At 55.9% G+C, this 15012-nt stretch overlaps 1 protein-coding gene across 29 annotated transcripts in view; it reads right to left on the reverse strand.

The window, feature by feature from the left end:
• The window catches only part of KIF1A (kinesin family member 1A), a 98529-nt gene that overhangs the window by 67356 nt on the left and 16161 nt on the right, over positions 1-15012 (reverse strand). For all 29 annotated transcript variants that reach the window (XM_078071591.1, XM_078071590.1, XM_078071589.1 and 26 more), the window contains exon 2: positions 6858-7024. In XM_078071591.1, the coding sequence (XP_077927717.1) occupies positions 6858-6963 (106 nt within the window). In that variant the 5' untranslated portion in view covers positions 6964-7024. The remainder of the gene's footprint in view (positions 1-6857; positions 7025-15012) is intronic.

A 15012-nucleotide genomic window follows, 5' to 3' on the forward strand; every position in this document is an offset into this window, starting at 1 on the left:
ATGACCCTTGCCCTGTTCTGGGTGCTGACCTCGCTCCGACTGTGTCCTGGTGCTGGGGTGTTTGCCATGTACCTCTCATGGACTACGGGCTCCCTGAGGTGGGGGCCCTCCCAGGAACAGAGCACAGCAGCGCGAGGGGGCCGGGGACAGCTAACAGTGAGGGACGAAGGGCAGGAGTGGGCCACAGGAGAATCTGCCATGAGGACCGTCAGGCAGCGGGGCTCCGGCGCTCAGGACCTGCCTGTCACCTATCCCCATTCCCCCCTGGGGGCCCCATGGGGTCTTGAGAAGTACCCTGTCATTACAGATGGGACCTGAGCTCCAGGCACAGTCAGACAGGAACCCAGGGTCCACCTGGGCCTGGCTCCTCGCTGGCACCTCCAAACCCTCCCCAGGGCTGACCGGCACACCGCCGCCCGCAGTCAGCCTGCCACACACTGGGACAGAGCCGCTTTGCTAGAGAGAGGGCTTCCTTTGCCAGACTCTTGAGTTTCTCCTTGTGTGGGATTGAGGAAGGAGGAGGGGTCCTCCTGGGGCATGCTCCCACCAGGCCGGGGGGAGCTGGGGCCCCTCCAAAGGGCGTACAATACAGGGTGCACAAGGCATGGGCACCTGCCAGGGACAAAGACGCGGCTGGTGAGGGCCCCAGCTTGAACAGGGAAGGGAGGCAGGGAGGAAGGACTGACGGAAGCCATTTTCTCTGTCCACAAGCCAGTGCGAGCTGTGCGGGCTCCTTCCAGCACCGCCAGGGTCTAAATGCTGAGGAATTTTGTGAGCCTCTTGTTAAACTGGCCACAGGGAGAGTATTTATATCAGGGAAATCAGGCACGTGTGTGTGTGCACGTGCGTGTGTGTGCATGTGTATGAGGGCGTGTGTGTGTGCCCATGCATGTGTGTGCGTGTGTGAGCATGAATGTGTGCGTATGTGTACGTGTGTGCACGTGTGTGTGCGTGTGTATGAGGGTGTGAGTGTGTGTGCACACGCATGTGTGTGCGTGTGTGAGCATGAATGTGTGCATGTGTGTACGTGTGCACGTGCATGTGTGTGCGTGTGTATGAGGGTGTGAGTGTGTGCACACGCATGTGTGTGCGTGTGTGAGCATGAATGTGTGCATGTGTGCGCATGTGTGTACGTGTGTGCACGTGCATGTGTGTGCATGTGTATGAGGGTGTGTGTGCACACACGTGTGTGCATGTGTGAGCATGAATGTGTGCATGTGTGTACATGCGTGCATACGTGCGTGTGTGTGCATGTGTATGAGGGTGTGAGTGTGTGCACATGCATCTGTGTGCGTGTGTGAGCATGAATGTGTGCATGTGTGCATGTGTGTGCATGTGTGTGCACGTGCGTGTGTGCATGTGTATGAGGGCTTGAGTGTGTGTGCACATGCATGTGTGTGCGTGTGAGCATGAATGTGTGCATGTGTGTACATGTGTGCACGTGCGTGTGCACGCACGTGTAAGCATGCGTGTGTGCACATGAGTGTGAGCACGTGTGAGCGTGTGCGCACGAGTGTGAGCGTATGCAAGTGTGTGTGCACACGTGTGTGAGCGCACACACAGGTGAGCTGATTTACCAGCAGGCCACTGCTCCGCACTTGCAGGATTTGGGAGACAGCCCACCGCAGCAGACCAGAACCTCGGCGGGGTCTCAGGGAACAGTTAGTTCCACACCCGGGCACTGGCATTCCTCACCCACAAGAGCGCTCACCCCTCACCTTCTCCCAACTGACCAGGAAGGCTCCTTGGCCGTCGGATGTGGCCCCCAGCCCCTTGCCAGCCCTTGCGCCCCGTCACTGGGCCCCTTCTTGATGCTGCAAGGCACAGCCCTTGGCCCTGCCGGTCCAGCTCCAGCTGGCACTGATGTGTGCATTGCCCACCTCCCCACTGGAGCGTCGCCCCTGAGGGCAGTAAGAGCCTCTGTCCTGCTCTCCTGGGGCCCCAGACTGCAGCCTCATAAGGCTCGTGCTCAGCAAATGTTTGCTGACGACTTGAAGGGGCCCCATGTCCGCCCTGCTCTTCCCAGGCAGCCACAAATGATGACATGCATCCCAGAGCCCGGGTCTCCCTGTCCGGGCCTTGGAAACCGTCCTCATCCCTGTGGGACTATGGGGACAGCACATGAGGCCACCACCGCGGCTCTGAGAGCAGAACACCCATCGCAACTTTAACGGGTGGCGGGCCTCCAGGGGAGAAGGCAGCTCCCGGCCCTGTGGCTGTCCCGGACGGGGCTGGCAGGACAGACAGGCACCCGACCCCTAGGATGAGGCTGCTGCCCCGGCCCAGCGGCCTCCAGGGCTCCTCTGCAGACACCGTGAACAGGCCTGCGGGTGCCACCAACTCCACAGCCACAGCCGAGCTCCCTTCTGTGGACTTCCATTCCCAGACTCACTCTATTTGGAACCTAGAACATTCTAGAACAGTGACAGCAAATGGAGGCTTAGATGAGTTAGGCATTTGCAACACCTGGGTCTGTGCACAGGGCTGCTGGTTGACAAGGGCCTTTGGGAGAAAGACCACTATGAGCAGAAAAGAAGTGTCTGGAATGTTCCGGGGGGCCATCCAGAATGTGTGGTCACTGCCTGAAATCACACTGGGACCAGCTTGCCAGGATCCAGGAGGAGGGCTGGAGGCAGGAAGGCTGGGCGTGAGCCTGTGGGGCCTGGTTAGGCTGGGGCAGGCCCTGGATGCATCGGCCCTGTGGCCTTGGTCCAGTCCCCTCCACTCCAGAGGCACTGTCCTGGGTGAGTAGCATCCTCCCCAAATTCACATCCACTTGGAACCTCAGCATGTGACCTTCTTTGGAAACATGGTCTTGGCAGATGAGATTAGTAAAGATGAGATCATGCCAATTAGGGCAGGCTGTAAATCCAGTGACCGGGGTCCTTATAAGAAGTGGGGTCCACCAGAGACAGACAGACAGACACGCGCAGGGAAAAGCCCACATGAGGACGGAGGCCAGCCCAGGCCTGTGGCAGCCACCACAGGCAGGAGACAGGCCAGGAGTGGATTCTCTCAGAGCCTCAGAAGGAACCAACCCCACTGACACCTTGATCTCACACCACTGGTCTCTGGGAAAATGACTTCTGTCACAGCTCATCTGTCCCCAGGAAACGGACTTCCCATCGGTGCAGAGGGCCTGGGGGTGAGGGCTGGCCTGCAGTGGGCACAAGAGGCCGGAGAGGTAAGCCCTGCGTGGCCAGAAGGACTCAGAAGACAGGAAACCCTTCCAGAGGTCCCCAAGTCTGTGCTCTTGTAAAGTGGGGATGTGGGGATACACACAGGACGTCTGCAGTCCTGAGTAATCTATGCTAGCCTGCCACGCACGGACGAAGCTTACACTGTGCACAATTTGGCTGGCTCTCAAACTTGCCAAATCTGAAATGTTCAGGTGAAGGGAATCATTCATACAGGTGATGAACACGGGAAGACAAATTACGTTTAGCTGTGAATGTTTCTAATTTGTGTGTCAGGATGGAGCTTCAAGCGGCATGTTCCGGGACCCGGCATCTCCCGTGGGCACCCAGTTTTGAGATCCAAGAAGCAAGTCACCATCCCGGCAGGGTGGAGCGGGGAGGGCCAGACGGCCTCCTGCCCTGACTCTCACGGCCTGGCGCCAGGCGCCGACGAGCAAGTATGCGGCCAGAGCCGCCACGCGGTCGAATCACCGGGCCTCCACTGCTGCTTCGCTGGGCAAGTGCTCCCTGCTGAACTCGCAGCCTGGCCCCTGAGGCCTTGCGCAGCCTTCGTGTGGAGCACCGTCCCCGCCCCTTCTCACAGGCCCCACGTACACTGACAAGGTGGCTGTGAGCTGTCACCCAAACAGCTCCATGCTTGTGCACCTCGGGCTGGCTCGGGGGACTCCACCGCCCCACTCTGCCCCAGGGTCGCTCGGAGGAAAGCCCATCCTGCCCGCTGACCCCACTCCACGGACAAGCTTTCCTGCGCTGAGGGCTGGAGGTCATCCTCCTCTCCTCTGGGCGCCCTTAGCCTTCACCCACACTTCTGACATGGCTTCTAGCACTTTCTACCAGTATCATCACTGCTTTGTTTTCTCCAAGATGAATACAGCTCCCTGAGTGACTGTCTCAATTACCCATTCTTCTGACACTCCTTCCCTCTCTCCATCTCTCTGTGTCTCTGCGTCTCTGTCTCTCAGGCCAGAGGTGAGTCAGGGTTTTCACCCCCACAGCTCATCATCTCCTCCAGCTGTCTGCTTCCGTGACGCCCATCCCACCCTGTCCGAGACCACTCCCAAGCTCCAGGGGAGACGGATCTGACTCTGATGTGTTGTTCTGTATTCTGTAGGCTCCCGGACGGTGTGGTCACCTGTGAGCCCCTCCTGCCAAGACCCTCAGCGACTGTCCAAGGTGATGGGCCAGGCCCCAGGAGGGAATAGGGGTCCCCACACTCATTGTTGATGTCCGGGGTCACCCAACAGTGACATGGCAGACCCTGTCAGCTCGTTGGGCACATGTCCTCTGCCCACCCAGGGTCACAGCTCCCAGCAAAGGTCACAGTTCCCACCCTGGGGTCACTTCTCACCAAAAGTCACAGTTCCCACTAGGGGTCGCAGTTGCCACCAGAGGTCAGGGTTCACACCGGAGGTCAGGGTTCCCACCAGGGGTCACACTTCCCACCAGAGATCACAAATCCCACCAGAGATCACCGTTCCCACCAGGTGTCACAGTTCCCACCCTGGGGTCACAGTTCTCATCAGAGGTTACAGTTCCCACCAGGAGTCATGGTTCCCATCAGAGGTCATGGTTCTCACCAGGGGTCACATTTCCAACCCTCAGTCACAATGCCCACCTGGGGTAACAGTTCCCACCAGAGGCCATGGTTTGCATCCAGGAGTCGCAGTTCTCACCCAAGATGTCATGGTTCCCACCCAGGGTCAGTTTCTGGGCAGCACCTGGCTTCCCACCTCAAGGCATGAGTCACGCCACCTGAGCACCTCTCTGGTCACAAGGAAACCAGGCCCCTGGACCAACCCTCGGCTCACACTGGGGGAGATGCTGGACAAGCAGCCAGCCTCGGGGAGGACAATGCAGAAATGCATTCTCTATGTTAGAGGGTCCCAGTGACCCGAGCGCCGCTGTCTGTGGCGGTTACCCATGCATCAGCGCCCTCCACAGCTTCCTCCCCACGTCCACGTTCTCTCCCCACGTAGTCTGGGATCACCTCCTCAATAAACCCTTGGCACCCGAATCCTCACGTCAGGGTCTGCTTCCAGGGACCCAGTGGAGGCAACACCATTCCTAAGAGCCATGACGAGACCTCAGATATGCATGGTCACACTGTGCCCACGGCCCCCAAACGAGCTCTGAGCAGGGCATCCACGACCTGCCCACCCGGGATGAAGGACCACAGAGCTCCACGGGCTTCTGAAAAGACCACCTCCCAGCCCTCACCCCTTCCCACCGAGCCTACAGGTGCTCAGAACATTCTAGAGACACCTGAATCCTCACCCCCTCAACAGGTCTAGGGAGGCAGCTGCTCTCGGCGCTGAGTGCCCCTCCCCTTGGGCAGCCCCTCCCTCTGAACCTGGATAGCAGGCGGGGTAGGTTACGTGGGAGCTGAGACCTGCCATCCATCCTACAGCATCGGGATGAAGTGTGAGCGAGCAGCCGGCGCTGAGCACACGGTATGGCTTATACCCCCGAGCCTGCTGTGACAGCCGTGGTCACTGCCCGAGGGACCCCAGGAGCCAACCACCTGCTGAGCCCAGAGTTCTTGTTCTAAGTCACAAGCGTGGGGGCAGGCTGTTAATCAGCTGGAGACATAACCCAGACCCTGGCTCGGTTTTTGTGGGACCCGAAACAAGCCCCGCTAACCTCCGTGTTGGAAGCAAAGGTGGACGGGGGGCAGGAGGGTCTCCCAGGGTGCTGCTCGGGTTGTGAGAATCTGGCCACTCGTCTGCATGCGGGGCCAATTTGATCCAAAATTTCAAGCCAAAAGAGCAAAGGCGAGGCTCAGAGTGGGTGCTCTCTCCCTCCAGCAGCCTGTGAGCTAACGAAGGCTGTCAGGGCCCATCTGCCTCCCTGAGCACCACAGTGTCATTCCCTCTCTTCCTACCGCCTATTAGCCTGTGGACTGCAGGCCTCCCCCTCCTCAGGACAGTTGGAGATGACCTACAGTCACGAACAAGGCAAAAGAACAGGCTGAATAAGATAACATATGAGTGTAAAATGCAGGGCAGCTGAAACAAGATGAGAAATCCGTAACCTCATGTACTGGGTCGGAAAGTGTGCCCCCCTAATCCATGCCCATCCTGAGCCTCAGAGAGTGACCTTCTTTGGAAACGGGTCTTTGAAGATGAAATTAGCTGTCACAGTGAGGTCATACTGGAGCAGGGTGGGTCCTAAATCCAGGGATCAGCGTTCTTTTCTCTTTTGGTGTTTCAAGTCTGTATTTAAATGCTAGTTAGTCCACACACCGTGGAGGACTGGTGTCAGTGATTCTCACACACAGGCCCAGGGCTCACAAGTGCCCTCCTGAGTGCCCATCCCCCATCTAGCCCACCCCCGCCCACCCGCCGGCTGGTCAGTGTTCCCATGTGGAGCCACGTGCTGACGCCAGCAGAAGCCACAGGAGGCAGGACGGAGCCTCCTCTAGAAGGTCAGAGGCAGCACGACCCTGTCAATACCCTGATTTCAGACATCGGCCTTCAGAACTGTTGTTGGAGCCACCCCCATTTGTGGTCATTTGTCCCTGCCAGCCCAGGGAACCAACACACCATGTGGACGAGGAGGGAGCTGGGGGGGCCAGGCCGGCCGCCGTGTCTGGCTGGGCAGGCCAGGACGCGCGGCCCCGAGCGACGAGCCACCCACGGACACCCCGTCACCGATACTCACTTGTGGTGCTTCCAGACATCTGAATGATGCACTTGGAGTCTCGGCTCATCTCCCGGGAATTAAAGGGGCGGACGCGTACCGCCACCTTCACGGAGGCCCCAGCCATCTCTCCGGCCTTTGTGGGTCACCCTTAGCAGTGTTGGGAGCCCGAGTGAGCTCGGAGACACCTTGAGAGAAAGGGAGACATGAATTAGAAACAATATCCAGAGAGGCAGAACAGCTACTTCTGGTTGGTGACCGAAACTTCTCCCTTCCAAAATCCCACTAAGGGACACCTGCACGCGGTGCTAATCCACAGGGATGGGGGACTGGAGAGGGCGGCTACAAACGAGAAACACCACAACTCTTGGACAAGATAGCCGACAGGACGAGTGCAGCCTGGCTTATTAGCAAGCCCGGGAAATCTGGAGCCCAACAAGAAACAAGCCAATCCACTCAGTGGGACCCAGAAAGACTCTCAGTGCCTCTGAAGGCTGGCTTCTGGGGGGGGGGGGACCAAAAACGGGTGTTGGTGGAAAGCCAGCATTAAACCTGCTATGGGTTGAATTATGTTCCCTCAAAATCTCTGTGTTGAAATCCTAAACCCAAGGACCTCAGAATGTAACCTTATTTGGAGATGGGGTCCTTGCAGATGTGACTGATGAAGATGAGGTCACGCGGGAGTCAGGTGAGCCCTGAACTCAATATGGAGTCCTTACAAAAGGGAACAATTAGACAGAGACACACAAGGAGAGCATCACACGAAGACAAAGGCAGAGATTGGGGCGATGCTTCTACAAGCCAAAGAACGGCTAAGGTGGACAGCAGACAAAGCCCAGAACATGGCAGCAGAAGGAACCAGCCCTGTTCACACCTCATCTTGGACTTCCAGCTTCCAGACCGGGAGATAATATGTCTCTGTTCTCTAGGCCACCAGTCTGCAGAACTGTGGTACAGCGGCCCTGGCAGACTCGTGAAGACCCCCAGGCCCCCACCCTCCCCCTGCAGACATCCAGGGCCCAGACCTCCCCCACCACCAGGCAGGAGAGAGTGAGCCCTGCCCAGCCTGGGGGCCCACGGCCCGGAAGAGAGCGGGCATGGAGCACCTGCTGAAGGGAGGGGGTTGAGATACACCCGAGAAGCCTAGCCCTGGGACCCCTGTGCGTGGACCTCCCCAGCCAAGAACCTGGGGAGACCTGCCAGGACCACACCCTCCAGTAAGAAATAACAGACGCTAAAACCACCAGGAAAGGAACATGGCAGCACGAAACAGTGCGGGGAAGAGAAGGAAAGTATTTTCTAAATTCCTTGTAATTAATGTTCTCAGAAAGAAAAGTTGCTACGCCCACGAATGGGTGGAGAATGCTATTTTTAAAAGGACCATTTAATGAATAAGAGAGTTCTTCGAAATTAAAAATATGAAAACACAAACTTTAAAAGTAAACTAAAAGGCTGGAATTAAGTAATTTTCCAGGAAAGGGGAGAGATAAGACTTGAGGATCAGTGAAAAGGAGCCACTGAGAGAGAACTCGAGAAAACCTCCCAGGACTGCCAGTTGCGAGTCTCCAAACTCAAAGCACCCACCACCCACCCCGCCGGCCGGAGAAAGTCACACACCAAGCAAACTGTGACATGTCAGCACTTGAGGGCTAACGGGAAGATTCTGTAAGCTTCCAGATAGAAGGACAGGCCACAGACGGTGGAGAATGGGAATGGCATGGGCATCTCACACGGACACCAGACAATGATAAAGAAACACATCCAAACTGCTGAGGAGCAGTGGGGATGGTGTGTGGGGGGGCGATCTCTGCTGGAGCATCAGGGACGGCAGGGTTGGGGGGTCTCTGCTGGAGCGTAGGGGACGGCGGGGGTCTCTGCTGGAGCGTGGGGGACGGCGGGGGGTCTCTGCTGGAGCGTGGGGGACGGCGGGGGGTCTCTGCTGGAGCGTGGGGGATGGCGGGGGGTCTCTGCTGGAGCGTGGGGGACGGCGGGGGGTCTCTGCTGGAGCGTGGGGGACGGCGGGGGGTCTCTGCTGGAGCGTGGGGGACGGTGGGGGGGTCTCTGCTGGAGCGTGGGGGACGGTGGGGGGTCTCTGCTGGAGCGTGGGGGACGGCGGGGGGGTCTCTGCTGGAGCGTGGGGGACGGCGGGGGTCTCTGCTGGAGTGTGGGGGACGGTGAGGGGGTCTCTGCTGGAGCGTGGGGGACGGCGGGGGTCTCTGCTGCAGCGTGGGGGACGGCGGAGGTCTCTGCTGGAGCGTGGGGGATGGTGGGGGGTCTCTGCTGGAGCGTGGGGGACGGCGGGGGTCTCTGCTGGAGCGTCGGGGATGGCGGGGGTCTCTGCTGGAGTGTCGGGGACGGTGGGGGTCTCTGCTGGAACGATGCTACGGAACAGCTGAACCTTTACATTAGATACAAACAGACACTGGACAGATCTCCGTGTGAGCAGACGGGCATGAGCAGGGGGCCAACACCAGAAGCAAATGCAGGGAGGGCTGAGCAGGAGCCGTCCCTCCAGGAGCCTCCTGGCCCATCGCCTTGGGCGCTACATGTACATGCACTACCTGGTGAAAATTTTAGGAACTAAAAGGACAAAAAGCTGGACAGAAACTGCTGCTGGAGCCCAGCGCTGCCCGGGGCAGAGGTTCTGCAGCAGTGACCCCCCGGCCCAGCCACCGGGTGCCATGAAAAATGAATGGGATGCCAAAGCCACCAGGCCTGCTCTGGGACAACCTTGGTGAGCATGAAGCTGACCTTCACATCCCTTGGAAGGTCAGCTTCACACTCACACCAAGAACACAACTCCCCAGGACGTAGGCCCCGGGGGACCCATGCCCGCTCAACAGGGCTGTCCCTGGGCCCTGGAAGCTCACAGGCCAGAAGTGTGTGAACAGAGCAGCATGCGCAGCAAGATTCGGGTGAGACGGGAGGGTGGAGGGAGGTGGGTTGGCTTCCCTGTGGGAGCATCTGGGCTGAGGACGTGGGGTCGCAGGGGGAACAATAGGGTTGCGCTTGTTGGGGGGGTGCACATGACACCTCATCCCTGCGCATCCCCCCACCTGCCCTACGCGCCCAGACCAGTGCACCCGGAGGGGACCCTGGAACAGGGGCAGGTGGGGGCGGGCAGCCCTCTCTCCAAGCAGGCCTTGGATTGCAGCGAGAGACCAGAGGGCTTCACCCAGTACACCAGACTGCAGTCAACTCCCCGTGTGCCACGATCGGGGCGGGGTGTGTGGAAGGGAAGCAGCCTGGGGGACCCTGGGGAGGCCTGGGAGGAGGGAGGCACGGCACAGGGCCACCCCGGGCTCCCAGGCAGGGCTGAGCGTCCCTATGGGCAGGAGTGCAGTAACAGGCAGTGGGGGACAGTCCTATGGTGCTGGGGCACGCAGAGCCTCCGGCCCCACCAGGAACCACAAAGGTACAGAAAAATCTTGTTTTCGCTAAAGCTAGAGCTGCTGAAGACCCCATGACACACGGGTGAGTCTCCCAAGGCGGAGGCCGAGCCGCCCGCCCCGCAGGGGGCTGGCAGGTCGGCACAACACCACCCCAGACATGGCCCCAGACGCAGCCCTTCTCCTTCTGACTCTGGGCCGATGCTCTGTGGCTGCTCTGAGGCCGGCAGCTGGGGTCTGCGGAGGCACACAGGTCCCTGCGGGGCCAGAGTCTGGCCTTGCCTTCCCAGGGAAGCTTCTAGGGGCTCCCAGGAACAGAACCACCTTCAAGCGTCTGTTTCCACAGAAAAATGCTGCCAAATGTGTCTCTCAGGCATGGCCTCTTCAGAGCTCCCGGGGCCCTGCGGTCTCCTAGCCCCCGGCAGGGCGCCAGAGCAAGGCCGTGCCCCGACGCAGAGGCCCAGGATGAAGAGGACCGGGCAGCCCCGCGCTGGGGGCCATGCAAGGGTGAGGTCAGCGGAAGTCACAGAACCCCGCTACCCTCTGACTGGCACTCCTAAGCCCCGGCCCAGCCCACCTGGCCAGGGACCTGGTGGGGGCACTGTCCTCCATTCCCGTATGGGAATGAGCGGTGTGTAGGCTCTCACCAGCAGTGGGGAGAGCCGTCATGGGATGGAGATTCTCTGTCTGCAAGCATGACCCTGACATAGCCTGGGCCTTTAAATCATCAACATGTCAAGGGTGTTATAAAACAGAATACAGTTCCAGAATGTCCTCCCGTACCCTACATCCTGGGGCTCTCCCTGGCAGCCAGAACCAGCAATAGTATGGTCTCCAAATTAGCAGGGAAGGAAATGGTTCACTTAGCAAATCCATACGATGGGGCAGGCAGTCCTAAGTAAGGGGACAGAACTCTGCATTTCAGTACCACTTCCCACAGCTCCTAACTCATGCTGCAGGCACCCGGGGCATTCCTGATGCCGCATCTAAGTCACGTGGAGGAGGTGCAAGCCGGGGACCAGAGGACTCAGTCCCGATCCTGCTATGTGACTTAACCCCTGGGCCTCGGTTCACCCATCTGTGAAATAACAGGATTGAAGTGGATGACCCCAAAGTGATTCCACGTCTCAGGGCCCGGGATCCTGAGGAAAGCTAGCAAAAACTCCCTGCAGAATTTCAGTGCTGCTCTGGCCACTCTGAAAGGTCCTTCCCACAGGCCACTGATGGGCTGCCAGCCTGACACTGCAGCTGGCCACCCAAGGGGGGCTCAGGGGCTTGAGGGACAGGGCTCCTGAGAACACGGAGGAGGACAAGCTCAGGGCAGAGAGCTGTTGGTTACAGGAATGGCCAAGAGCTCCAGAAAACAGAACTCAGCCTGACATGAAGACCAACCTCTGTCTAAAATGAACCGAGATGCCCATTCAGCTGTGAACCCTCCATCACTGGAGGCATCCAAGTGGAGCAAAGGCTTAGGGGAGAGGTCTTGAGACTTTCCCACACTGGAGTTCCAGGAAATCCTCCCTCTGAAAAGGGTGTCTTCTGCTTCACACTCCCCATCTGTAATTGCCACCCTCAGGAGAATCTGCCCCAAAGACCCCTTCCCATCTAGGAGAACCTCTGGGGACAGAGCATAAAGGTCCTGAGGAGGATCCTGGGGCTTGTCTCTCTTTGCGGATGGAGGGGAGCCCCACAGGGGCTGGGATCAATGCAGACTTCAGGCTATAAACTCCCAGGCCCTGCCCAGAGTCAGGGGTCTGACCCCTCAGGACTCCCCAGAACAGGCTGGACATGGAGCAGAACCATCCCCTCGGGCAAGCACAGCTCTTCCAAAGGTCGCAGGGAGAGAAGCACGAGAGCAGCCGACCACTGAGGGCCGACAAGTGCAGGACGTGAACAAAAGCCCGGGTGGATGGGGAGCAGAACTGGGGGCTGGAATCGCGCCCAGCCACACCCCAGAGCCCTTACAACCACAGCACGCACACTCATCCACGCACCATAAGGGTTTTTCCCACAGTCTCACCCTCTCGTATCCAAAAATGACCCCCCAGGAGGGGACTGGAAGGAGGTGCCTCCCTGAGAATCTGAGTTTCCTCATGCTGCAAAATCTCTGCACTCTCCAAATGGAGAAAAGTATTAGGCCAATCCAGCTGGGGTGGGAAGAGCAAAAGCAAGGTCATGAATTCCTGGTGAGAATGTAAATTGAAATGAGATTTCTAGCATTTAGCAACATGCCTTGTGCCTTAAAAAAAAAAAAGAGGCTATATCTGTTGAGTAAGCAATGCTCAGTACTGAAATAGGAAATAATTAGGAATAAAGAAAATATTTATGAAAGCAGATGTTCAATTCAATATCGCACAATTTTCAGTTCTCCCCAAATTTAGCTATGTTAATTCAATGCAAGTCCAATAAGCAAAATATCCCAACAGGATTTTCGGTGGAATTTTGCAGGAATTCCAAAGAGACCTGTGAAAAATAAGAACAAAGAAGGTACCCTACCAGGTATCAGACTTACTATAAAGCCGTAACAACTTCCAAAGTCCAGCAATGACACATGAATAGAGAGACCAACAGAAAAGACGAAGCCTGACCACTGACGGACAGACAGACATACACACATCTAATAGATGATAAGGCAGCATTTCAGGTAACTGGGTGAGATTGGTATTGGAACAACCAGTTCCCCCCTATTTAAAAATAGAGCTAGAAGTTCACCTGTGAAGGATCGCGAGAGCACATGGAGACTGTGCGACGGCTCTGGGGTCGAGAGCAGGCGTTGGCGTGGAGCACGGAGAGCAGAGGTCGGCTTCTGCTTCCAGGCAGAAGGGCTGGCAGCCCGGCAGTGCTCCCTCCCACCACGCCCAGCTCGAGAAGCTGGGTAAAATCTCACAATGAGAATCAAAGAGCTACTGGAGCCACGCAGCCTAGCAGCCAAGATTCCAGAGATGGGGGGCTGCCGGGACAGGAGACAACATTCCAACACGCCACAGCACTCTCTCCCTCAACACATTTGCATTCTGGGCACGGGGCAAGAGGCTGGGAATCTGGAGTCTTCCCAGGCAGAGAGCTGTTGCTGAGGGATGGAGAAACCCACTGAGCTTTTGGTCAAGAGAAGCAAACTTGAGAGGCCAAAATCCCGGGAGAAAGAGGTAGGGAGCTTCACTCAGCCAGTTCTCCCCTTAAGATAGGTGCCCAGCTCGGAAGGTATGAGGCGCAGGAGTTTAAAAACACAAGCAGAGGGCGCCTGGGTGGCTCAGATGGTTAAACGTCTGCCTTCGGCTCAGGTCATGATCTCAGGGTCCTGGGATCGAGTCCCACATCGGGCTCCCTGCTCCTTGGGAGCCTGCTTCTCCCTCTGCCTTTCTCTCTCGCTCTGTCTCTCACGAATAAATAAATAAAATCTTTAAAAAAAAAAAAACACAAGCAGAGAGCACGTACTGCATGGAGCACCGGGTGTTATATGCAAACAATGAATCATGGATCACTACATCAAAAACTAATGATGTAATGTATGGTGATTAACATAACATAATAATAATAAAAAAAAACACAAGCAGAAATCCTCTGCAAATCAAAGAGGAGGCTTCTGCATTCTCAGGTGCTACAGAGACAGGATTAGCATTCAAGATCCACTGGGAGGAAGGGCTCCAGTAATCATACTGGTGCCTGATTCGAAAGCCCTGGGAGGCACAGAGTCTAAAAGCAGGGCAGAACCACAGGGAGGATAAACCTTATCAAAACTGCAATGTTTCCCTGACTGAGCCAAGTCTTTGCCTGAATTAGGGATGACCGTCTTCTCTATCTGCTTGGAAAGAAAAAGGCGAGCCATCCAGAGCCTCTACTGTGTTTCAATAGGCAAGATCTGACATTAATTCAAAAGTCACGGGGCATGAAAAAAGACAGGACTATAGGATTCAAAAAAAATTGGGGGGAAGGAAAAAAAACACGAAAAGAAAAAAAGAAACATATCTACACATGATCCAGATCTAGGAGTTACCAAATAAGGACTTTATAATAACCATAACTTATAAATTCAAAATAAAGAGAAAGGGACAGAGAAAATAAATGGAAAAATGGAGACTTTTGCAAGAAGATCTAAAACTATAAAAAAGAATTTCTAATGGAAATTGTAGAACTGAAAACACAATAACTGATATTAAGAACTCAAGAGATTAGACACAGCTGAAAGCAGTGTTCATGAACTGGAGAGATTACAGAACAGGGAAAAAAATGAATGGAAAATATAGGAAGTAGAGTCAGAGTAATACAGGACACAGTGACATGGTCTAACATGCAAGTAACTGGAATCTAAAAAAAGAAGAAATGGAATAGGAGAGAAGCAATACTTAAGAAGATAATGACCATTAATTGTCTAAAATTGTTGAAGTGTATCAACCCATAGAGTCAAGAAGCTCTGCAAACACAAAGAACACTACACGAAGGCACATCATAATAAGACTGGGTGCCAAAGATGAAGAGTCCTAAAAGCAGCCAGAAAAAAAGAGACAGATAACCTTTAAAGGAACAAAAATAAGACTGACAATTGACCTCTCAACAGTAATGATGGAAGCCACAAGACAAGGTCAGGTAAGTGGAAGAGCAACAATTTATATTAGACTTTCAAGGATACATGTTTCAACCCCTAAGGTAATCATCAAAAGAGCAGAAAAAGAATGTGTAACTAACCATTCAGTAGCAAGAACAGAAAAAAATGTAAATCTTTTTATTAATCCAGTAGAAGGCAACAAAGGAGGAAAAACAGAACAACAACAAAAAAAGCTAGGTCAAAT

This window comes from Halichoerus grypus, chromosome 4 (assembly GCF_964656455.1).
Source record: "Halichoerus grypus chromosome 4, mHalGry1.hap1.1, whole genome shotgun sequence".
NCBI lineage: Eukaryota > Metazoa > Chordata > Mammalia > Carnivora > Phocidae > Halichoerus > Halichoerus grypus.